General features: G+C 36.7%; 1 protein-coding gene across 2 annotated transcripts in view; it reads right to left on the bottom strand.

Annotated features, from left to right (window-relative positions):
• Nucleotides 1–26,555, bottom strand: part of USO1 (USO1 vesicle transport factor) — a 91,164-nt gene that overhangs the window by 20,279 nt on the left and 44,330 nt on the right. For both annotated transcript variants that reach the window (XM_032400545.1, XM_032400546.1), the window contains exons 8-13: nt 21,298–21,418; nt 9,747–9,925; nt 6,082–6,222; nt 3,919–4,007; nt 3,361–3,515; nt 2,744–2,955 (exon numbers count right to left, since the gene is read on the bottom strand). In XM_032400545.1, coding sequence (XP_032256436.1) covers nt 2,744–2,955; nt 3,361–3,515; nt 3,919–4,007; nt 6,082–6,222; nt 9,747–9,925; nt 21,298–21,418 — 897 coding nt within the window. The remainder of the gene's footprint in view (nt 1–2,743; nt 2,956–3,360; nt 3,516–3,918; nt 4,008–6,081; nt 6,223–9,746; nt 9,926–21,297; nt 21,419–26,555) is intronic.

The raw sequence follows: 26,555 nt of genomic DNA, 5'->3' as shown, positions 1-26,555 counted from the left end.
TCTAAAGGGTTTCATGACTAGAAATCACAGAGTTTACAGGATGGAAGAGAACCACAAACAAAATAAATGAAGCTGAGTCATCTTACCTTTAACATAGACTATTATGTTTTCCTTATTATTTTCTAAATAAAAATCCCTCTTATTCCTACTTTGTGGATTTCAAGTTTAGTATTTTACATTGTTTATAAAAATACAAAAAGCTAACACTTGAAACTTCTACTCTTCAAGTATTACAATGAGGTTCTAGAGTATTATGATTAGATTCACTTTCTAGCAGTGGCCTCTGGGAATAGAGAATTAATGGGAAAGGGGCATGATGGAACTTAGATTATGAAAATGTTCTACATCTTATTCTGGGTGGTGGTTACAAAGGTATATTCACCCATCAAAAATCATCTGACTGAATACTTAAGGTCTGTACATTTTACTGTGTATAAGTTATACCTCCAAAAAATTCCCTTCTAAATGATTGACATGTATACTTTTAAAATACCTAGTATCAAAAATTCTGGAAGCTAAAGCCGCCAAGTATGTCTGTGTGGGTGATTAACAGGTATTAAGTCATGCTTATACACAAAGATACAATTCGTAACAGGACTTCAGTTTATTACTGTCAACACTGCACAATGGAACATATGACCAAACATAAATATTAAGGTACACTCCATTTTTGCCAAACACTCCACAAGAAAAAAAAACAAAACCAAACACAAATCACACTCCCCCACACACATCAAAAACTAACCCCCAATGGTAACTGTACCATATGGGTTACATCCAGAATAACCCATAATATTTAACTCAAAATCTCAAATATTTAACTCAAAAATCTTTCAAATTACAAAATTATACTTACTCTTGTACATTTTCAATAATTTAATATAAAAGTCATCATATTCTTTCATGTACTGACTAGCTAAAGACAAAATTCTTCACCCTAAATTTTACTAGCTTCGAAATGGTTTCAGGAGGAAATAAACAAGCTTAGGTGAAGAAACACAAAAAAACCCAAACCAAGGAATTCCAGAAAGTGCAAGCATACCCAAAGGAAGCGCAAGTACAGCTTCAGCCTCATTCCCACAGTTCTTAGTAACACCACTACACGGAGAAAACATCCCATGGAAAAAAACTGGAGAGCCACTTACGATAGAAACTTGCTGACGCATGAAAGTGTGAGTAGAATACAACTTCAAACAAGCAGTTAAAAAAAACCATCAGCAAAACCCAAGACAAAGAAAAGCCTTGTTGTAAGAGGGAAATGCCTAAGCTTAAACAAGCAATACATACCCGTCTGTCGATCTTATCACCCTGCAATACAAATTACTCATAAATATTACTGCTTTAGAAAAATTTAAATCTAGAAAAATCCCTCACAGATGGTCTCTACAAACCCACACCAATACTTTGGGACAGGACAGTTCAAATCTTTTATTATGTAACAATGCATCTACATTTTGGAGGTGAAAGGATCAGTTTTATAGTACTGTGATGACTCAGAGTGGGAAGACACCACTATCTTGAGAATTTCTCATTATGCATTAATTGTGAAGACAATGTCAGAGCAAGCTCTCTGGTGGCAGTGGTCAGTTAATTGCTGTTTGGCTTACGAGAAGCTGTTTTCAAAAGACAGCAACATGAGAATGACAAGTATTAAATACATAAGGATATGAATATTTGGGGGTAGTTTTTTCAAATCACTAAGAAATAAATGATAACTCCAAGATAAAATAAGCTTTCAGTCTAAGTAAACAGATTTTAAACAACAAAGGGAGTGTACAACCCTCTTTTCACTATAGTTAATTCTTCATAATTCTTCACCTTTAATTTATTGCTTCCTGTGGATGGCACTGATGTCTCTTTAAAAGCTCACAGTAAAACAATTCAACGAGTGTGACAAAATTAAAAATTAAGAAGGACACAGGACCTTATCACAGAGAGGGAGGCAGGAAAATTGGAAAATTCCAGGGCACAGCACAATTTTAGACTTAAGTACATTTTTACTCTGAGTGATTCTGAATGTTGATGACTGTGGTTTTGCTAAAGAGTAAACCTGAACTGTTCAACAGCAAGGCTGGTGCATGGGGACAAATCATCCAAGAGTAAGTGACATTCCTAAATATCTTTGCATCCACACTTCAATGAAGCTTTGCTGTTCTCATTAGGGGTCTAGAGGAATGCAAACAGTTACATTTTTCTCTGTCTTACTAGCTAAATTATGTGCCTTAGGGTTTTGAAGATCTGAGAGCGCATAAACATCAAGGAGTACAATGGTTAACTATATAAGCGATGGACTGGTATTCTACCTTTGTTTTCTGAAAGGAAGATTGATTGGTTTGGGAAGAGAAAGAGGGAGGCACACAGCTATGAACCACTGTGTTCTATGCCCTCTTATAAACGGACCCAAATTTGGCTACAGAGCAGAAGAAGAGGACATGTAAGAACACTGTGGATAATGTAAAAGGAAACAGAAGGAAAAACAAAACACCTTTCTGTCCAGAGTGTGTGTTTCTATCATGAAGCAGACCTTATTAACTATTTGGCAAAACCACTCGTGTTAAGAATATTCATTGATTTCTCTCCACGAACTGCTTCTGGTTACAATGAGCCAATGAGCAGATAAGTCCACACCACTTTCTTTTTTCACCTGCATCTACTAAGGACTTTCTTAAATCCTTGTATCATTGACATAAAAATGTACACCTAAGACCTTCCCCCCCTTAAAGAGTTCCACTCGCCACATTACCTGTGAAAGGATGTTGGTGCACTGTTGTAATAAAGAAACTGGAGGGTTGCCGATACTCGTAGCAAGTTGAACCCTGAGCAACTGTTCTTTCTGGACAGCGTTTTCTTGCAAAGCGTGGGCAAGGGCCACAGCAGCACACCAGTTTGAAAGTGAGTCAGTAGAAAATAAACCTCCACAGAGTAACTGACCAGCTGAGACTGAGTTACCTGTTGCTACAAAGATGGCAGGCAGATGATAATAAAAAATCAAATGTTGTTTTACAGACACACACAAACAGTACAAAATACTATTTTAAAATTTGTTAATTAGCAGTATTAAGTTACATGTGTAAAAGTCTGCTTTTCAAAACAAAATGAAAGATGACAAAAAGAACCTTGGAAGAAGGGTAGCAGGACAAAGAAATATTAGAGCATTTTAGGCATCAAATTGATGAGATGATATTCCAGAAAATTGCTGTCTTAACTAAAAACTGTATTTCTAAAGCAAATTCAAGGAAATGCCATATTTTAAATATTCCACTACATCCAGGGTCTTTTATCATTTAGGATATATTCTATCATTAACAGCTTGAAAGACTATTTACATTTTAAAACAGAAATTAGAACAAAATTATTTACCATCAATAGTGGAAGGTAGAAGTGTAGACACAATTTCTCCTTGTCCTTTCTGGTTTTTATATAAGAAACACTGGAAACAATAGAGAACAGCACAGCGCAGTACAAACGGCTGCCTTTCGTTGACCATGGACATGAGAAGAACTACAATTGCCGGTCTGTTGTGTTTAAAAAGAAAAGAACAAAAAGAAACATTGCAACCCAAGTGCACAAATCAATAAGCAGTCACTGCTGCTGACTGTGGAAGCACAACCAGAAGGCCAGCAAGTTACTATTTCCATCTCCATTTCACAGGAGCGAGAACTGCAGCGTCGACAAGTGATCTGTTTGCTTAAGGCACGGAAGAGGAGTTGGAAGAGTGATATCTGAGCCCAAATACCTAAGCTCCGAGGACCACAAAAACTCTTTTAAAATAGCAACATGTTTATCTTGTCAGATAATTTTTAGTTTCAAACCATACAGTTGAACTTAAGAGAATAAGAGGTACATACGAGATATACTAAAAACCCAGAGTAAGTTTTGACTTCCTCGGAGGGACTCTCAAGATTTCCCTTTGCCTACCTTGGTGGGTTTGAAGGTGCATTTACAGAAGCAAAGTAGTCCTGGTTTACTTGGTAGCCTCGAATAACTTCTGATACAGTATTAATGGTCTATTTAGGGGGGAAAAATAACAATTTAGAGAAAGTCAAGGAAGAAAACCTGTTTTCAAAAGAAGAAAATGTTGTATCCTTCTGTGTTTTGCTTTTAAATGCCAAAATTCAGACACCAAAAAGAGCAGTGACAGCATTACAATCTTCTAACACTTTTTTGAAATAACATTTTAAAACATTAAGCGTAGGCCTTTAATTAGAAATAATACCTGACTATAAGCATTTAAAATATCAAAAAACTAAAATTAATAGTATTCTCTGAGAGACAATCTATTTCTACAAAATAAGGATGCTTTAGGATAAAATTAGAGAACAAACTTAAAATATAAAAATTAAAATTTCAATTTAAGGATGAAGTTGAAAATACCTCCAAGAAAACAGAATAAAAAGACAAACTAGGGTCACAGAAAGTCCAACAATCTTTTAATGGAGTTGCAGAAACAGAACATAAAAAAAATTATCAAGAAATATGAAAAAACATTCTCAGAACTGAAGGACACATGTCTACAGCTTGAAGGGGGCCCAGTGACTGCCAAAAATAATTGGGGAGGACAAAAAAAAAAAAAGTCTGTAGTACTGCACATCATCAGGATATTTCAGGAAACGAGAAAGAAGGAGAAGATCCCAAAAGTTTCTAGAGAAAAAAAGGTTACATAAAAAGGATTAAGATTAGGGGCGCCTGGGTGGCTCAGTCGTTAAGCGTCTGCCTTCGGCTCAGGTCATGACCCCAGGGTCCTGGGATCGAGCCCTGATCGGGCTCCCTGCTCAGTGGGAAGCCTGCTTCTCCCTCTCCCACTGCACCTGCTTGTGTTCCCTTCTCACTGTGTCTCTCTCTGTCAAATGAATAAAAATCTTTAAAAGAAAAAAAGGATTAAGATTAAAAATGGCTTCAGATTTTTTAATGGCAGCACTGAAATGATGTTCTGAAAGTTGAATGTTATGACTTCCAACTCTGAATCCATACACAGCCAAACATCAGAGTAACTCTGAAAGTAGAGGAATGACATCAAAGAGCTAAGAACAAATTCTCTTGCCATTTACCTTTCTCAGGAAGTTAAGTAAACTAAGATAATGAGCCAAAAGGTTGGGGGGGGGGGTAAAGACATGGCCTGATAACTAAGGGATTTAAGTCAAGAGAACAGTAACAAGAGCTCCTAGGGGGCTGGTGAAAAGTCCCAGGACAAGAGATGTGCACAGGAGAGAATAACCAGCCCATATTGGAGCAGATGGATGGAAGGCTCCCAGAAAGAAAAATGCCTGGGATGGAAATGACATGTTAAGCATGTGATAATACTAATATGTAGGCACACAGAAAATAGGTAAGATGAAAAAAGAACACTACTACAACTCAGGAAAGAGAAAGGGATATTTAAAAAAGATATTAGGGCTCTGGCTTAGCAGGGAACAGTATTTATATAGTCATAAAATTATAAACCCTGATTACTGATTTAAACACAAATTACTGGGGTGACAGAAAAAGTAAAGTGAGAGGGTTATACAAAGGGGAAGCAAGACTTAAGTCAGGGAGGAGTAAGGCTAAAGATAGAGGTTTCTGTTATAGAAATTTCATTATCATCTGTTCTTTTAAGGTGCATGTGTTAATTTGAGAAAAATTTAAAAATAGTTTAAGTAAACTCAACCTTTCTTTTCTTCAAACTAACTTCCTTTTCTTATTAGGTAGGAAACAAAAAATGCCAAACATCAGGGAAAAAGAATTTACAATTCTAGGAATATGTAAGACTACTTAAGTCTCAAGTCTTATTTGACTAAGTCATACTGTTCTCAAAATTGAAAACATAAATCATACTGTGCATTCCTGTTGAATACAATAAAATTAATGAGAAATCCTGTAAGCTTTCACATTATTTATATACTATTAAATTTGAGGAATGAGTATACCTTTGGGGCTGAATACTGTCATCATTATGCTGATTACGTTTTAGGAGGCTCAATAAGGAATTTAACATGTAAAAATGGTTAACTTTTACTGTTTTTCCTTTAGCTGACATCTACTTCTTCTTAGGATTCCCGATTTCAACTTGCACTGAGTAGCCCCTGCCCCCACGTTGTTTACCTCAGTGAGGATATCAGCAGGAACTCCAGTAGCCATGAGGATGGTGCAAAGCTGCTGCAGTAAGCCGCACTGGAACATGGCTTTCTGGCAGCTGCTGGTAGCACCAGGGGGGTTGGTGGGAGACACCAGTACACGGACAAGCTGTGCAGGAGAGAGAAAACAACGTTTGTCTTTTAAAGATTTGAAAAGTCTTGAGGGAAATTATCTATATGAACAAGAATGTCTATGTCTCCTTCAGGTCACTGTGAACTCCCAGAGCACACTCTGCCTCTGTCATTTTTGGATTCCAAAGAATGAGCCCAGTATTTATAACATAGTTTAAATTCAATAAATGAATGAATGAATAAGGAACAGGGTGGTATATTTCTTATCAAAGCAAAGATGAACTACCTAATTATAGAGTAGATCTGACAACAGAGTGGCTTGAGGTGTGATATATTCCCCTTCAACTGGAGATACTTAAAGAGAGACTAAAACTAACAACCGAAGATTTACCCGGTACAAGATTTATGCATTAGGCAAGGGGTTGGCCTCACTGATTGTAATGCTAATTAAATCCGTATAGCTCTACGAGTAGTCTGAACTTGAATACGACATCTGAGAAACATAAAAAACGTCATCCCAAATATGTTCAGCACAGTTAGATCTTCAAAATAATTTTATATGTATCTTGTATTTTAAAACTACACTCATAGGTCTATGTATGTACAAAGCCTTATATATTAAGATCAAATGGGAAATTTGTGATAATACTTTATTAAGAGGGTTGATTAAGGGGCGCCTGGGTGGGTCAGTTGGTTGGATGTCTGTCTTTGGCTCAGGTCATGATCCCAGGGTCCTGGGATCAAGTGGCTCAGGTCATGATCCCAGGGTCCTGGGATCAAGCCCCGAGTTGGCTCCCTGCTCAACGGGGAGTCTGCCTCTTCCTCTCCCCCTGGCCCTCCCCCACTCATGCTCTCTCTCTCTCTCCTCTCTCAAATAAATAAATAAAACCTTTAAAAAAAAAAAGAGGGTTAATTAATACACTGATGTCACTAGAGAGAGGCTTTAGGATTACCTATTGGTTTAAATCCTTAGACCTTTCCAGTTAGGCCTCCATGGCTTTTTGTTTTTTTAATTTATTCCCCTCTTATCCTTACGTGAAAGGGAAAAACACACACACACACACACACACACACACACACATATAGATAATATATATATATTTAAAGCAAATATCAAGCTAGATGTCATTTCTCCCATAAATATTTCTATATGCATCTCTAACTAAAAAGGATTACCGTACCTAACGAAATCAACAATTCCTTAATATCATCTAATAGCAGTTGGGTATCTTTATTGATGATGTAAAAAAAAGCATTATCAATTTTCTAGATGACAGAGAAGTAGGAAAAGGTGATTGAAGAAGGAGGGAATACTTAATATAAGGATAAGAAAATAAGGGAAGACTTAATAACAACATTCAAATATGTAATACCATAAGGAATGAACTTGTATTTTCCCAGAGAGCAAAACAAGGGAAGTTTGTAGAAGTTACATCAAGGCAGACTTTGACCCATTATATGGATTAAGTTTTTAATAACTAGAATTACCCAAAAATGAAAAGGATTCTCTCATAAGGTAATGAGCTTTCTGAGAGTAGCTGGCAGTATCTGTCCAAAAAATGGTCTACAAGGGTATACATGCCTGTAGGAATAGGAGGCAGAACTAGTCATAACACTATCATTTCAGGACAAAATTAAAATGTTTTATGACTAAAAAAATTTTTGAGACGATGCTTCCCCCAAATTTAATCTGTAGAATCTGAATAAAATATCCTTAAACACATCAATTTCAACTTAGAGAATTTTAAAAATCAATCATGATTTCAAATGCAATGATGACTAGTTCCACTTAGGATGTTATCTATTCAAATAGGACTATTTATCACCATTTTTGATGCATTTTCATTTGGTGTATAATAAAGAACTGGAAGTATAAGTAACATACATAAAGCTACAAAGAAATAGCACTGGAACCGACTGAAAAGCAGAAGATAACCTGTGGCCTGTGAAGTCATGAATGTATCAACTACTCAATTTTTGAGATGGAGAATATATTAAAGTGAATTAAACTCAGCTTCTTTATTTTGAAGTTTACTTTCTTCAACATTTTATTCACTTTTTGTAAGTCAAGAGTACTTAAAGAAACAATTTACTACGTACCTAGAATTTTTTCGTTGATATTCAGTACTCTAGTCTTTATTTTTTTGGGTAAAATAATACTTTACTTTTTAAACAGTGACATTTTCTTCAAAAATAATTCCTTACATAGTACCTTAAACTATAAAACACAAATGGACTCCTCCAGCACTTTAAATTTTCACTGCTTGGCAGGATATATATATAACTTTTTTTTCACATCACCAGATCCCTTCACTCTGTCTAATCACATTTTGAAAGGTACTTTTCTAGAGGAATTTCCTTTATTAAGAAAGTGGTGTTGGGCAAAGATACCAAGCTTACTACTTGGGATGCTAATTTGAAAGTATAAAAAACCAATACAGTCTTGAAATGTGTTATACCGACACATGAAAATAGAAATGATAAAGGGGGGAGTATAAAATAGGAAGATTCTACCCATGTGCTCCCATAAAATATCGTCCTAACTGTTCTTAGGTATATTCTATATAGGGTAACTATAATTTGTTATCTAAATTGGGACAGTTTAGAAGCGAAAGAGGACACTGTTATAGTAATTACAAAATGAATACTATCCTGGCAAAATGGGGCATCTGGTCACCCTAATTATCAATCAACCCTATATAGCCAACTCCCAAGGCATGCAGCAATATTCAGACTCTAATTGCTAGAGAAACTATCCATCTAGTTTTGAGGAAAACAACTTCAGAGATGGAGGCACAATTCAGAGATATTCGAAGACCCACAAGAATCACCAGAGAGTCAGTAAGTTGGGAGGCTAGTGTATAAACTTAAGGATTGAGAAGTAATAAAGGAATAAGTAAGTAAAATACTTCAAAGTATTTCATATATTCTCTGATGGAGAAATCATTTGGGATCCTACTGTCTTCACTTTTACTATCCATCACCACTAAGCCTTCACCATAAAGCTTAAATAAAATTACAGGTGATGTGTCAGTTTAACCCGTATCGGATTTAAAACAGATTATTAATCTTTGGGGGCAGGCACATTATCATTCATTTCCTAGCAGTCAGTGCATAGCTCCCAGTAAATGTTTACTGAATGAATTTATTTGCTGAATGTAGTATTCTGAACATTAAAACCTTAATTGAAGAAATCAGATTTTAAAAATTCAAATCAACAATCTAACCTATTATTCTTTGGGTGCAAAACCCATCAGGACACTATATATTTGGATTTGCTTTAAAATAATCCAGCAGGACAAGAAAGGGGAATAAAAGGTGAAACAAAATTGCCAGATGTTAATAATTATTGAAGCTGAGTGATGGGTGTATGCAATGGGAGTTGGGGGGGAGGTTAATGGCAGAGGATCTCTGAACATAACTGTAAATCTTCATATTAAAAGATTCTTTAAAGCCCATCTGAAACCAACTCAACATCCTAAATTTATCAAACACAAGCAATTTTCTTTGAAAGGAACATTGTCAAAATTCTTATCACATTTATGTCTAACTACAGTATACCTGTAGCATTACGTGCAGATTAGTCACTTTCTGTGCAGACCAGCCAGAATTTTCATCTCCAACATGAAACCAAGGTTTCATACGTTGAATATATGAGCCTTCTTTAAAAAAATTTTGATTGGAATTGTTGTTTTTTAACAAGTTTTGGAGCAAAATCAGACAATCTTCCACTACTATACCTGGGAAAAGAATGTAAAATGGAAGTGTTAAGGCTGATAAAACCTGAAGGAAAATTCAATCCCCAAACACTTTTTGCTGGGGGGGGGGGGGGGGGGGGGGGCCAGGGGGAGGGGGGGAGAATTTTTTTTTTTTTTTTTTAAAGATTTTATTTATTTTAGAGAGAGACAGAGACAGAGACATGCACATGCCTGCGTGCAGGGGAGGAACAAAGGGGGAGGGAGAGGGACCAGCAGACTCCACTCCATGCTGAGCTCAGAGCCCCAGGCAAGGCTCAATCTCATGACCCTGAGATCATGACCTGAGCTTGAGTAGAAATCAAGAGTCAGAAGCTTTACTGACTGAGTCACCCGGATCCCTCCACCAAACACTTTTAAAGACAAATCCCAAGCTCAGCATTTCTTCAGTACGGCAAGGCAGAAAGCCTGTTCTGACTCCTGATGGCCACAGGCCACAAGCTGTGTGCTCTTTCTCATGATCTCTTGACCACTCTGTTCAACTATCCACTCACCTCAGTAACTCATATTTTTCTTCAGATCCCAGATTAAACATCAAGACCTGATGACCAGGCTAGTATCACCAGCTACATGCTTTCACAAAAGCCTGCTCCTTTTATTATGCTGTATCTGTCTTCTCCATTAGATTATAATTCATAAAGACAGGAATGTGAATGCCCTACTAGGATACAGTGACTTACTCTGTCCTCAGCAGAGACAGAGATATCAGATCTATAAATATCAGGTCACTATTAAATATTCATTGAATGAATCAACCATATTTTACTTAATCTCTAAGAAGCACCTGACATTGCTATCTTGATGTCTCTTTCCTGAAACTTACTCTTCCCTTGGTTTCTAACACACTAACTACTCTCTCTTCATTTTCCTTACAGATCTCTGGCCACTCTTCAGGCTTCCTATCATTCCTGGTTCCTCTTCTCCATTTATTCCTATCTCTGCTTACAACATACTATTCTATAGGGTACTTTCATCCACACTACAGCTTACACTGTTATCATGGTTTAAAGCTCGCCAACTGATCTCTACTTTACCAAGTGCTAGTTTAACCAAGGATCCGTTTCCTCTGTTAAAAATATGATTGACACTAGATGTTCACAGCTAATAGGTTCCTCTGTATAGTACATCCACACTTTTACTCCTACTAATTGAGCTTTATGTTTACAAAAATCAGTTGCTTTTTTTTTTAATTAATAGACTTTATTTTGGGGGTGCCTGGCTGGCTCAGTCAGAAGAGCATAACGACTGTCGATGTCGGGGTCATCTGAGTTCAAGCCCTATGTCAAGTGTAGAGATCACTTAAATAAATAAAACTTAAAAAAAAAAAAAAGACTTTATTTTTCAGAGCAGCTTAACAGTGGTTTGTAGAGAAATTTTCAATGTTAAAGAAGTCCCACGTATCAATTTTTTCTTTCATGGATCATGCCTGGATTATTGCACCTAAGAGTAAATTACTTTTGTAATTTACAAATCTACCATGCTATCTGCACTAGTTATTAATTAACTGTAATATAAATTGTCAAATAATAGTCCCCTCTTATCTGCAGTTTCACTTTCTGAGGTCTTATCTGTGATCGAGTGCAGTCCAGAAGCAGATGATCCTCCTCCTGATTTAGTGTCAGAAGGTTAATAATAGTAGCCTAATGCTACGTCACAATGCCTACATCATTTACCTCACTTCATCTCATCACATAGTTATTTTATCATTTCACGTCATGACAAGAAGCAAGGTGAGTACAGCACATTTTCAGAGACAGAGAAAGTAAGATCACATTCACGTAACTTTAATTACAGTATATTGTTACAATTGTTCTATTATTAGTTGTCGTTAATGTCTTATTGTGCCTAATTTGTAAATTAAACTTTATCATAGGTATGTATGTATAGGAAAAAACACTGTATATATAGGGTTTGGTACTATGATTTCAGGCATCCACTGGGGGTCTTGGAGTGTATTCCCTATAGATATGAGGGAATGACTATATAATAGAGCTATTTTTATAAAAACTAAGTCTTTGGCAAAACTCAGTGAAAGCCAAGTCATTAAGAATAGTTGTTGTTATATATGGGTAATGCAAGTCTAAGAAACAAAAAAAGTAATTGTAAAAATCCATAAAGATCTTGCACTTCAAAGAAGCCAAAAATCAAATCCTACATGATGTATTATAGATGTGATGTAATAAAGATGCACAAAGGTGATGGAAAAACTCCTATTAGTCCACCCATATTTGAAGAAAACGTTCTGGCCCTAACTCCAAAGATCAGTATATCAATGCAAACTATTACATTTAACTTGAGATAAAATGTTTAAGGTGCATATTTTAGATTCTTTTTAAAATCTCTGATTTAACCAGTCCTGATCTCCCAAGTTAGAGGCTTCCTTACCTCATAGTGCTGAAACATGTGGGTCCTCACCTTCTAAGGAGGAACCACTGTATCTGTCTCTTATGCAGGGCCATAAATCTCTATTAAATAAGATCTGCCATTAGGACCATCTGAAGGCTCTGGAGGAAACAGAATGTCAAAGCCCTCACTATAACTGGCAGGCCTTCCCTCCAACGTGCAAAGTGAATTCCAGAGCTTTGAAGGCCACCATCAGTTACAAGGAGCCATTAGAACTTAGCAATCCTAAAGACTAGCTAATTCTACCCTGCCTTAAAATTCTGTTTTCCTTGGTCACCTCTGAAAATATATACCTCGCTAATCACCTACGCACTTCCATTTTCTCATCTTAGAATGCTTAATCTCCTTTCAAACTCTTTCAAGATGCTACCCCAAACTCCCAAATATTGGTTAATAAAACCTACTATAGCCTCAGTCACTTCATTTTTTTTTTAAGATTCATTTATTTTGGAGAGAGAAAGAGTGCACACAAGCAGGGGAAGGGGCAGAGGGAGAGGGAGAAGCAGACTCCCCACTGAGCAGGGAGCCTGATGCAGGGCTTGATCCCAGGACCCCAGGATCATGACCTGAGGCGAAGGCAGCTGCTTAACCAACTGAGCCATCCAGGTGCCCCGAAATGTTTTTTCCTTTAAAGAAGCTGCCTTCAGTGCCTGGGTGGCTCAGTCGGTTAAGCGTCTGCCTTCAGCTCAGGTCATGATCTCAGGACCTGGGATCAAGCCCCACATTGGGCTCCCTGCTCATCAGGGAGCCTGCTTCTCTGTCTCCCTCTGCTGCTCCCCCTGCTTGTGCTCTCTGTCAAATAAATAAATAAATAATCTTTAAAAAAAAAATAAAGAAGTTGCCTTACCTTGTAACATTCTAAAGTGCAGGCAGTTCATGCTCTCAATCCCATGTACCTGAGTCAGAATGTGGAATCTATGATCCTCCCAGCCCAGTGTACTTTCCAGAGACCATAGTTCCTCTGCCTTCTCACAAAATCGCCTGTTTCCTTGAGGATCAGGCCATCTGCCCATACCATCTCTTACCACTCCTAATTGAAGTTATGTAACAAAACTGTGGTCACTACTCCATTCACTGAAAGCATTGCTGGCATCTAGCTCAAAATCTTCTTTCTCTACTTCCTGCTGTCCCTCTTGATTTCAGTGACAATCCATCTAATACCTGGACTTCTCAGTTCTTGGGCTCATCATCAGAGAGAATTCTTACTCCATTACAAAAACCTCCCATCTTTTCCGCTCAAGTATTCTCAACATATCTGTTCTATGACTTCCCTGAGACTTTCAAACCATCAACAAGTCTTCTTTCTTCCTTTTTAGGAACCCCTCTGTCTTTACTTCCTTCCCTATCTAGCTTAGACTATATAGATCTTCATTTCTTCACTCTGGAGATAATAAACTAAGTTCTCTTGTCTTACTGTCTTTTCATAATAACTTCCTGGAAAACACACAACCCTGTGAAAAATTAACTGCTTGTTTTTTTTTCTCTATCACACCTAGGCAGCGGAGTATGGGGAATGGGGGGACAGAATCACTTCATCAAGCTGTGTGCAGTACTGGAAAATCACAGTGAAAACCCTCAATGGGGCTTTTATCCCTGCCTGGAAATCTTCCTAATTACAACAGTCAACTAACTCTCCTATTCTCCAAAAGACTTTTTACCTTCTCCATAATTCTCAACTGTGTCCTCCTCTTTCACTCTTAGCATATGACTCTATTTTCAATTCAACTTCCTACCACCAAATCTGAAAAAGGACCTACATCTCCACCTGTGCCTTCCCCATTATGATGGAAGATGTGCTTCTTTTCCTATCTTAAAAGCCAACTCCTACCCCTATTCTGGATTCCATTCCTTCCTCCTTTTTTAGGTATTATGTATCACTGATTGATCATCCTCTCTCTCTCCTGTATCTCCCTCTTCTCAACTTGCTTATATTGGTTGCAGTCTCTTTTTTAAAGAAAAGACCCTCATAGATTAAAGGAGAAAAATAATCTGATGATCTCCATAGATATAGAAAAAAATTCACTAAAATTCAAGATTCATTCATGATAAAAACTCTTAGCAAAAATCAAATTTAATGGTGAGACATCAGTATTCTTATTAAAGCCAGCAACATTCAACACTGTATTAAAGATTCTAATTAGTGCAATAAGACAAAAAAGAAAAGTGGTGTAAGAATTGAAAAGGAAGAAAAATGATTACTTTTTTTTTTAAAGATTTTATTTATTTATTTGACAGAGAGAGAGACAGCGAGAGAGGGAATACAAGAAGGGGAGTGGGAGAGGGAGAAGCAGGCCTCCCGCTGAGCAGTGAGCCCGATGTGGGGCTCGATCCCAGGACCCTGGGATCATGACCCAAGCCAAAGGCAGACATCCAATGACTGAGCCACCCGGGCGCCCCAAAATGATTACTTTTATAAGCAGAAAATATGATTATCTACACAGAAAGCCCAATTAGAACTAATGGTTTAGGGTCACCTGGGTGGCTCAGCTGGTTAAGCGACTGCCTTCGGCTCGGGTCATGATCTCAGGGTCCTGGGATCGAGCCCTGCATTGGGCTCCTTGCTCGGCGGGAAGCCTGCTTCTCCCTTTCTCACTCCCCCTGCTTGTGTCCCTCTCTCTGTCAAATAAATAAATAAAATCTTAAAAAAAAAAAAAAAGAACTAATGGTTTAATAAGGTGGTTGGACACAAGATCAACATACAAAAATCAAGTAATGACCAGTTTGAGAATGTAAAAGAAAAAGATCCCATTCATATGGTAACAAAAATGGTAAGATGCCTAGGAATCAATCTAATAAAAAAGGTGTAACACTCTTTTGCTCAAAATTGTAAAACATGACTGGGGCGCCTGGGTGGCTCAGTTGGTTAAGCGACTGCCTTCGGCTCAGGACATGATCCTGGAGTCCCGGGATCGAGTCCCACATCAGGCTCCCTGCTCAGCAGGGAGTCTGCTTCTCCCTCTGACCCTCCTCCCTCTCATGCTCTCTGTCTCTCATTGTCTCTCTCGCAAATAAAAAAAAAAAAAAAAAAATTATAAAACATGACTCAAAGATCTGAAAGAAGATCTGCATTAAGAGATAGACCTGGGTTCATGAATGGGAAAAGTCAATGCATGAAGATGACAATTCTCCTTAAATTAATCTGTAAACCCAATATATTTCCAAAAAAATTCCAATGGGGAGGGTTGGCTCATGGGTAGAGCATGTGACTCTTGATCTTGGGGTTGGTAAGGTTGAGATCCACACTGGGTTCAGAGGTTACTTAAAAAAAAATTATATATATATATATATATATATACACACACATATATATATATACATACACACACACACACACACACTTATATTTAATATATAGAACTTAATTAGTGAACAAATTTCATTCAAATGGAAGAACAAAAGGAAAAGGCGTGTTAAGGCAATTGAGAAGAGGGCTTCAGAATTCATCCAGATGATCAAAATATATTTCTCAGTTATATTTGATCTTCATCCACAGTTCCTGAAAACCCTTCAGAGCCACAAAGGTGAAATGGGTATCTTGCTATTTATTAATGAAGGTGATTTTGGGACCCCACTTAAGGGTGGGCACTGGCTGCCAGTAGGACCAGCCATGTGACTATAGGGTTGGAACTTTCAGTGCCCCCAAGAACTCTCCCCACCTCCAGGTTGAATCAGCTAATGGCCAATGACTTAGTCAATCAAGAATTTTTAATGAAGACTCCATAAACAACCAAGAGGACAGTTTTTTGCTCCTTTTCAGAGAGCCTCCACACTTGGGGAACCAGAATGCTTCCATGTGTCATTGAGCTGGGACCCAAGCTTTGTGAGGACAGGAGCTCCTTTGTTCAGGACCTCCCCCTATGTATCTCTTCATCCGGCTGTTGATTCAAATCCTTTAATAAACCGGTAAACGTAAGTGTTTCCCTGAATTCTGTGAGGTAGGTCAGAAGCATAGGTAACAGCCTGGGGCTTGTGACTGGCATCCTAAGGGGGAGGGTGGAGGGCAGTTTTGTAGGGCTAAACCCTCAACCTATGGAATCTGATGCTATCTGTGGGTAGACAGTGTCAGAACTGAGTTGAATTCTCAAATACCCTCCTGGTATCTAATGCTGGAATTGGATCCGGGAAGTAGACAATATAAAAGATTTTTCCTATATTCTAATAGATAAGAGATATTATGAGGTTTAGTAATCAAGAAAGTGTGGTTTTAGTGCAGAGTGAGACAAATGTAACAGAACAGAGAACTCAGAAACAGCCCTTCACACATATGGATGTTTGATTACAAATCTTATACCATCATTCAAATGCAAAATCCATATTAATTAAATGTAAAAGACAATTGCAAAGCCTTTAATAAAAGAAAATGATGAAAACACTCTTTACAACCTTGAGGTAGAGAGAAATTTTTAAAATAAGACACAAAAGCATAAACTCTTTTTAAAAAGCCAATATATGGGGGCACCTGGGTGGCTCAGTTGGTTAAGCATCTGACTTCGGCTTAGGTCATGATCTCAGGGTCCCGGGATCGAGCCCTACATCAGGCTCAATGCTCAGTGGGGAGTCTGCTTGTCCCTCTGCCCCTCCCCCTGCTTGTGCGTGCTCTCTCTCAAATAAATCAGTAAATAAAATATTTTAAAAAAAGAAAATGCAATCTTTAAAAAAAGCCAATACATGTGATTATGTTAAAATTTTAAACTTTAATAGAAACACTATAAACAGACTAGAAGAAAATAATATAAACATGAATAATTAACAAAGGATTAGTATCCAGAATATATACTCTCAGTAATCAACTGGAAAAGGAAAAACAATCTTACACTAAAATGGGCAAGCAGCTAATTCAGAGGGGTAAAGGACAAATCAACAAAATCAGGGCGTAAACTCCCATGAAAATATGCTTAATCTCATTAGTTTACGAAATGAAAAGTGAAAATCTCAATGAGATACCATCTCACACCCATCAAACTGGCAAGCAAAGACTGACAAGAATGTGAAGAAAAAGAAACTTAAAAACACTGCTGATAGATATACAAACTGATAAAACCACTTAAGAAAGCCATTCGGCAATATGTGGTAAAGACGAAAAAAGTGTAATTCTATTTGTAGGTATACAGTGTAGAGAAACTTCATATACAAGTAGACACATAAAGACCATTCGCAACAACAGTTTATATTAGCAAAAACAGATACAGCCTGTCAACTCAATAAAAAAAAAAAGATCATAAGGGCACCTGGGTGGCTTGAGCCTTCTGCCTTCAGCTTGGTTTGTGATCTTGGGGTCCTGGGATGGAGCCCAGTGTCAGGTTCCCTGCTCAGCAGGAATCTCCTTCTCTCTCTCCCTCTGCCCCTCCCCCCTGCTTGTGCGCACGCTCTCTCTTTCTCTCAAATAAATAAATAAAATCTTAAAAAAAATAGATCATAGAATATTCATACTACTGAATAAAACATAGCACTTAAGGGGCGCCTGGGTGGCTCAGTCGTTAAGCGTCTGCCTTCAGCTCAGGTCATGGTCCCGGGATCCTGGGATTGAGCCCCGCATTGGGCTCCCTGCTCAGTGGGAATCCTGCTTCTCCCACTCTCACTCCCCCTGTTTGTGTTCCCTCTCTCACTGTGTCTCTCTCTGTCAAATAAATAAATAAAATCTTAAAAAAAAAATATATATATATATACATATAGCACTTAAAATGAATAAACTAGAGGGCGCCTGGGTGGCTCAGTTGGTTAAGCGACTGCCTTCAGCTCAGGTCATGATCCAGGAGTCCCGGGATCGAGTCCCACATCGGGCTTCCTGCTCAGCGGGGGGGTCTGCTTCTCCCTCTGATCCCCTTCCCTCTCGTGCTCTCTGTCTCTCTTTCTCTCTCTCAAATAAATGGATGAAATCTTTAAAAAAAAAAAAAAGAATAAACTAGAGTAATATGTACCAACATGGATAAATCTCAAAAACATAATGTTGGATAAAAAACAGCAAGTTGTAAAGTTATATTCAGAAGGATGCTTTTTATCTAGTTTGAGAACATGCAAAATAATGCTATATATGGTTTATTAATATATGATGTGTGTGTGTGTGTGTGTGTGTGTGTATGCAGAATCACACAAATACATGTTAAAAGTATAAAAACAGGGGCACTTGGGTAGCTCAGTCGGGTAAGTGCCCAACTCCTGATTTCAGCTTAGGCCATGATCTGAGGGTTGTGAGATTGAGCCTCACATTGGGCTCCACGCTCAGTGGGGAGTCTGCTTGGGATTTTCTCCCTCTCCCTCTGCCCCTCTCCCTACTCATGCAGCCTCTCTCTTTAAAATAAATAAATCTTTTTTTTTAAAAAAAGATTTTATTTACTTATTTGAGAGAGAGAGAGAGCACAGAGGGAGAAGCAGGCTCCCCGCTGAGCAAGCAGCCTGAAGCGGGGCTCGATCCCAGGACTCTGAAATCATGACCTGAGCCGAAGGCAGACGCTTAACTGATTGAGCCACCCAGGTGTCCCTAAAATAAATAAATCTTTTTTAAAAAGTATAAAAACACTCATTGAATGGGAAAACAAAATAAAAATACTGTAATCTTAGAGAAGGAAGGCAGAATAACAGTTCTACAAAGACTTTGTTATAGTTATAGTTTTATAGAGAATGAGTTATATACACAGGTCTTAACTCTGTGTTTTATTTCTTAAAAATCTAAAACATGTATAGCAAAATGTAAACGTTTAATAGAATTGGCTGATTGGTGCACAAGGGTTTGTTACACTATTTCTTACTGTTTTCTGTATGTTTGAAAAATGTTTCATATGTCAACAAAAAATTTAAGAGGATAAAAAACATTCCCCGTCAACCTTCAGTTCCTATTTACCTTTCTCCCCCGACTTCTCCAAATTCGTTGCATGAGTTTTCTCTACTATTCTATTTTCCCATTTCTAACACGTTCCTCTCACTGCAATATGGATTCTGAGGCAACCACTATACACAACTGCTCTCCCCAAGGTCATCAATGATGTCCATGTTCCCAAAGGTACATTTCTGCCCTCTTATTTGACATCTCAGCAGCTTCTAACAATGCTACCCACTCCCCAGACCCTCCCACAGATGTTTTCCTCTTGCCTCTCGGCCCTCAGTCTCTTTTACCAATACTTGCTCCTCTCTACTATTCCTTAACTATTAGTATTGCTCAGGTTTTTGTTTTAGCACTTCCCTTCTCACTCATTACTCACCCTAATGGACTAATCTCATCTTTTATCTCATTTATCTAACTTTGTTTCATCTATCACCTATCTTCTAGACATGCAAATCTTTATCTCCAGGCTGGCCCTCCCCTCCAGATTAATATAGCCAAATGTCATCTATACTACTCAACTTGCTAATCTCACTTCAGTCAATGCAAATAAACTAATTTTCTCTTTCAATCCCAGGGCTAGGTTTTTGGATCAACCTCTCACTAAAAACAACTAAAAATGCTGAATTAAAAAACAAAAAAGCCTCAGGAGCAATGAAGAGTTGACAGTTTAGCAAGTTAACAATGATAGGAAAATGGGTATCTTAGTGAGGTAAAGAAGTATAAATACCTTTTGGCTGGGAGTATATTTCTCAATCTTAAAAAATCTAAAACTTTCATTTTGACAGACTCACATGGCAGAGGGAAAATAAATCAAAGCCAAGAGCACATACAAGGTGGGAAAGGAATCTAACAGAAAACTCTCCACTAATAAGCTGGGACTTCAAAGGGCTATATCCTCAGCATGAGAATAACCAAAAGTTAAGTAGTCCTCATAGATCTTACAGGCTGGGTTTGAATTGCCTGAGTGGTCTAGGGAATCTCAAGCCTTAAACCTGGATTAAGTTGATCCCAGATAAACTGCACTGCCAGGACTTGGCAGAAACGACAATGTTTTCTCTAAAAGAAATTACCTCCATCCTAGGCTTCAAATTCCTATGAATAATTCTGTTAAGTACAACACAACACTTAATCAAAGATAATCATGCACAAAGAAAACATTGAACAATGCATAAGAACCAATGGAGCAAAAGTTCCAGATCCACAAAGACTTAAAATATTGGGATTATCAGACAGAGACTATGAAATAATTGTTTCTTGTGTTTGAAGAAATAAATAGTTAAGTTGAAAATATCCGCAGATATTTTGTATTGTACTCAGCCACAAAAAAGAATGAAATCTTCCCATTTGCAACGACATAATGGAGCTAGAGAGTATTATGCTAAACAAAATAAGTCAGTCAGAGAAAGACAAATATTGTATGATCTCACTCATATGTGGAATTTAAGAAACAACACAGATGAGCATGGGGAAAAAAAAAGACAGAGGCAAACCAGAGACTCTTAACTACAGAGAATAAACTGATGATTACCAAAAGGAAGGTAGGTGGGCAGATGGGTCAAATAGGTGATGGGATTAAGGAGTGCACTTGTCATGATGAGCACTGGGTGATGTATGGAAGTGTTGAATCACTACATTGTACACCTGAAACTAATATTACACTATATATTAAGCAATGGGAATTTAAATAAAAATTTAAAATAATAATAAATAAGTAAATGTAGGTGAAGAAAGAATTGTTGAAATAGATAACAGGTCAGAAATAATAAAACGGAATAAAGCCTGGAAACACCAAAAGATGGAAAACACAGAAGAGAAAGTAAGATAAAGTGAGAGTCAAATCAGATGACAGAGAATTGATTCTGAGTTTAGAAATAAGACAGGAGAAAATGTAGCAGAGCAGTGTTTGAAGAGAGATGGCTGAGATTTTCTAGAAATGATGAAACACCCCAACTTAGATTCCAGAAGCCTAACAAATATCAAATAGGATAAATAAAAAGAAATCCATACTCCACAAACCATAATGAAAGAATATAAAGTACGAATCCTCATTTCTCCCTCTAATCGCATTCCCTAAAAGTTAACAATTTAGTGAGCACAAAAGGAATCTCTTTAAATCAATCTCCTCATACTATACCTCCATCACTGTTCCCCTCCTCTGTAATAATGTCCAGTAGTCTCTCAAAAGCATTTTCAAAAGCAACAATTTTCTGGATTGCTCCATTGCTTCTTGTTAGCGCCTGCAGTAGTAACACACCCTTATGGAGGAAAACAAAGATAACGTTTAGTAGAGAACAACTTTTACAAGACATTTAAAAACCACAGAATTTTAGAAGTGCAGGTATTTCACAAGTTTGACTCTTTCACTTTATAGATGGGGAAAAAAACGACAGATAGGGTGAGCAATATGCCTCCCTAAGATTATAGACCTCAAAGGGACAGAGCCTACACTAGAATCCATGTCTACCAACTCCTAATTCCATTCTCTTTAAACTGCACAATATAAATGTACAATAATTCTTACATATTCATCAAGCATTACTTAGCTTTAATTGTGCTTACGAGAGCTGGGAATAATTATATGTCTTAGGGATGCTTTTTTTTTTAAAGATTTTATTTATTTATTTGAGAGAGAGAGAGCGAGAGCACAAGCAGGCAGAGAGGCAGGCAGAGGGAGAAGGAGAAGCAGGCTCCCTGTGACATGGGACTGGATCCCAGGACCCCGGGATCATGACCTGAGCCGAAGGCAGACACTTAAATGACTGAACCACCCAGGCACACCTCAGGGATGCTTCTGTATGTGCTTCACAATAGCAATGGTATGAAACTGTGAATTCAATAATATAAATCTTCAAATATCATCACATTCTAGCAGAGAAAGTTTATATTTTCCTGTAATTATCTGGCCCCTAAATTCCCGAGACTTGATTCTAAGTCAATAGAAAAAAGATGCATAAAACAACTAACAGTAGTCTTTGCTTGATTCTTAGTTTTTCTCAGCTCCTTTAAGCTGGATTTAGCTTATATATTCTGCAACCTCTTCATTATCATTCAAGAAAAACTCAGTTTCCCATTTCTGTTTATTTCACCATTAAATAACAAGTATTTTGTAACAATACCATTTTCTGTTTCTTTGAAATAGCATTTTTTATGAAAAATGTTTTGTTTTGTTTTGTTTTTAGGAAAAAAGCAGGTATTACTTAAGAGAAAGAAGAACAGCAAAGGTGTAGCTCAAAAGTCCTAAAAAGGCAAATTACCTTATTGAGTAGATAAGTATTCACATAAGACCAAAAAAAAAAAAAAAAGCCCATGGCTTTACTAGACTTGTTCTACTCATTTTTCTGACTGTCAAGTCTCAACAGTGAGATAAGAGAAAGGCAAAAGTAGTCATTTCTCGGTGTCAAATTCTCCCACTTAATGCTGCCAACTTGGGTTTAACTGCTACCAAAGGGGGGAAGGAATACAGCAGAAAGAACATTAAGGCTCTGAGTTAAATAAAGTGGGTTTTAAAAACAGTTGTCCTACGTACTTGTTGTGCAACCTTAAGCAAATTACATAAATTCTAAGTCTTAGTATGCCCATATGTAAAACAAGGATAATATCTTTGTTACAGGATTTTTATTAGAAGTAAAGGAGATAAAATAACTTCTGTGGAAGCTACCAGGTTTATATGTATATAGTACTTATATTTTAAGTTCTCTTTTTTTTTCTTTCCCCCAGCTTTATTGAGATATTGACATAGAACATTGTGTGAGTTTAAGGCGTACAACCTATTGATTTGAAACACTTACATACTATAAAATGATTACCACTGTAGTGTTAGTTAACACCTTCATCACATCACAAAATTACCATTTCTTTCTTGTGGTAAGAACATTTAAGATCTACTCAATTAGCAACTTTCCAGTATATAAAACAGTATTATTAGCTTAATATTATTATCACCATAGTATACAATAAATCTCTAGAGCTTATTCATCTTATAACTGGCAGTTTGTACCCTTAGACCAGTATCTGTCCATTTCTCCCACACTCCAGCCCCTAGTAACCACCACTTACTCTGTTTCTGACTTTCTATCTTATTCTTTTTTTACTAGCATTTTTTTATTATGTTAATCACCATACATTACATCATTAGTTTTTGATGTAGTGTTCCATGATTCATTGTTTGTTCTCAACACATGTTCACTTATTTTTCCTGACTATAAAGAGATACATTGCTCTAATCAAACATATCCACTAAAATGCTATTAAGAACAAAAGTATACTCACCAGTCATTTAAAGTAAGTGGATACCAAGTCCTTACTTTAAAAACTGATAATTAAAGGCATTTATTCATTTATTCTGCTTTTCATGTATGAACTATATTTCAGGGTAACAAATTGGGACTACTCGATGAAGTTCTTCTTTGCAGAAGCTATAAGATTATAGCTTAATACATGTGAAATAATGACAGAATTACAGAAATCATCATTTTGCAATTCTTAACAAAATAACTGATTAAAGCAATGATCATTAATGGATGATCAGATGTAACTGATGAATCTGATGTAAGGTTGATAGAGAATTTACAATGGAGAGATCCAAATCAAATCCACTGATCACTAAAAGTGAGACAGCCAGATATTACATGTTTCCTCCTGTGTTGCAAAATTAAGTTCACTGTATCATTTAGGAAATACCCTAGCAAAAAGGTGAACCAAAACCTAATCAAGCCCTTTAGATAAGTTAACAGATATAACAATCAAATGTAATAAGAGAACCCTGTCTGGACCCCAATATGAAAAAAACAACTGTAAAAGATATCTTTGAGACAAATGGAAAACCTGAATATGGAATGGTTATCTTATTGAAACTGAGGGCTAAGACATCATTGTTAACTTGTTAAATGTGATAATGGCATTACAGTTATATCAGGATATATATAGTATGTATACTAAAAGTTATGTAATGGTGAAATTATATTGATTGTTTCAATGTTTTTAAATATTCCAGTCAAAAATAAAGGACAGTGGTGAGAGGAGAGGTAGATGAAACAAGTATAACAAAATTTTGAAAACTGATGGGTTTAAGGGACAGGTTTGTGTGTTTGTGTGTGTTTACATTTCTCATAATAAAAAATTAAAGAATGGAATCTATCTATGTAAATCTATCACTTAGGAGTGAGCAGGTAGTTCAGTTTTTCAACCTTCCCTGCTAATTTTTAAGCACTAAGTAACATAAATAAATAGGATAGTGTCAGTGCACCTATGGTAAATGACCAACTAATTCTCTAATCCAGATCAAAATTAATGTTTCAAATATAAAACAAACTGGGGCTAAAAATCTTTACCGATACGCACCCAGGGAAGCTAGTCAATGTTGACAACTACTAAACTATTATTGAGTACAATTAGAAAGTTGATTAAAAAGAAAAAAAGCAAAGAATTTTTAAAGAAGAATAAAAAAAGAGAAGACACAAGAGGAGGAAAAGGGTAGTATATTGTTCCAGGTAGTCACAGAATGCCAATAAGAACTACCAGAGGTGCCATTTAGTTGCCTCTGGTTGCTGGTGTCAACTGAGGTGTACCATGGTGTGTTATATAATGTTATGATAGTAATTAGCCACAAAAATTTCAAATGAATAGGTTTACTAAACCCAAAGAAAGGATGGCTGTAAAACATAAAAACCAAGAATCCAGATGTTAAAAAATATATATAACTCAATCCCTAATCATAAAATTAATGAAAAGCAACATAAATAGAGAATCATTTTATCTGTCTCAAATAAAAATTGAGAAAAAGGCGGGGCGCCCGGGTGGCTCAGTTGGTCAAGCATCTGACTTTCTATCTCATCTCAGGTCTTGATCTCAGGGTCATGAGTTCAAGCCCCTCACTGGGCTCCATGCTGGGCTCGAAGCCTACTTAAAAAAACAACAAAAAAAACCCCAAAAAACAAAAATCGAGGAAAAGGTTAAGAGCAGGAAAAAAGAGTAGGGGTTAAAGGAAATGGTATATTTAAGAACCAAGCTAATACAGTTTTACACACACACAAATTCTATCTGAAAATGAAAATAATGGTAATGATACTAATAGCAATCCATGAAGAGGGAATTTCCTTATTAAATGATTTATATGGTGGAGCACCTGGCTGGCTCAGTCAATGGAGCATGTGACTCTTGATCTCAGGGTTGTAAGTTCAAGCCCCATGTTGGGTGTGTAGAGATTACTTAAAAATAAAATTAAAAAAAAAAAAGGTAAATAAATAAATAATAAAATAGAATGGAATGGAAAATTTTTTAAATAAAAGGTTTGTATGGCATTATCTTATTTATACTGAGGGCCAAGAGAAGAACAGAACAACAACATCAAGTTTAAGATATATAGTAATATTTTAGTAAAGGAAAGATGCTCAAAATTCCTAAGTAGCTGGGTACCCATCTAAATAAGACAATTCTTAAAAGAATAATAGAGATTTAAAAATGTCCCTCTCATCAGTTACATTACCCTATTATTTAACCCCTTATAATACTGCATTGACATATATACTATAAAATGTTAAATACAAAGTTAAAAAACTGTATGTGAACTAGAGGTCAAGAGCACTTCACTTGTGTCTCTGCTCTGCCACTAACCAGTTGTGAAGCTAAGAGCAATCCAAATGGTATTTACTAGCAGTAAGGATGAGAAAGGCACAGGCCAGTTACCATATATACAAAAATGAACAGACATCACTAACAACAAATCACTTGGTTTTCGTAAGTCTTGGGCTTCTCAGTGTTAATATGGAGAATGAATTAACTTGATATGCTCTCCTGGCTCTAGAATTTAATTTTAAAAGGATTTTTCCAATTGTTGTCTAAAGTATTATGTCTAGGGGTGCCTGGCTGGCTCAATTGGTGGAGCATAAGACTCTTGATCTCAGGGTTGTGAGTTCGAGCCCCACACTGGGTGTGAAGATTACTTAAAAATAAAATCTTTAAAAGCATTAAAAAAAAAAAAAGTACCACAGTCTTGACCAAGTTATAGATAACAACCAGAAAAATGTTCAAACAACAAAAAAATACCACATCAATACAAAATATTCAAACTTATATGCAAATAATAAAATAAATCAGAATGGAAAATAACTCCAAAGCAAATCATGCTCTATAGTTAAATGCAGATTACAAGGAAAATCCTTTGAAATGCATATTCAGTCAAATGAGGGTGAGAATTCCAAATGCAATGCTTTAAGTTTACACAGTTCAATGTCTGGGGATGTTTCCTTTACTTTTTCTGAAAGCAGAATTTAGTGTCAATATAGCCTTTCAAAAGAAGATGAAAGAAATCCTAAACTTGTGGAAAGGCATAAATTTGAATATGAAAATCATCTGTCTACACCAAAATACTGGATAGGCAGGAAACAAAGAAAT

Source organism: Phoca vitulina, unplaced genomic scaffold, assembly GCF_004348235.1.
Source record: "Phoca vitulina isolate PV1807 unplaced genomic scaffold, GSC_HSeal_1.0 scaffold3, whole genome shotgun sequence".
Classification (NCBI taxonomy): Eukaryota; Metazoa; Chordata; class Mammalia; order Carnivora; family Phocidae; genus Phoca; species Phoca vitulina.
This window is presented reverse-complemented; position numbering and strand designations above follow the sequence as displayed.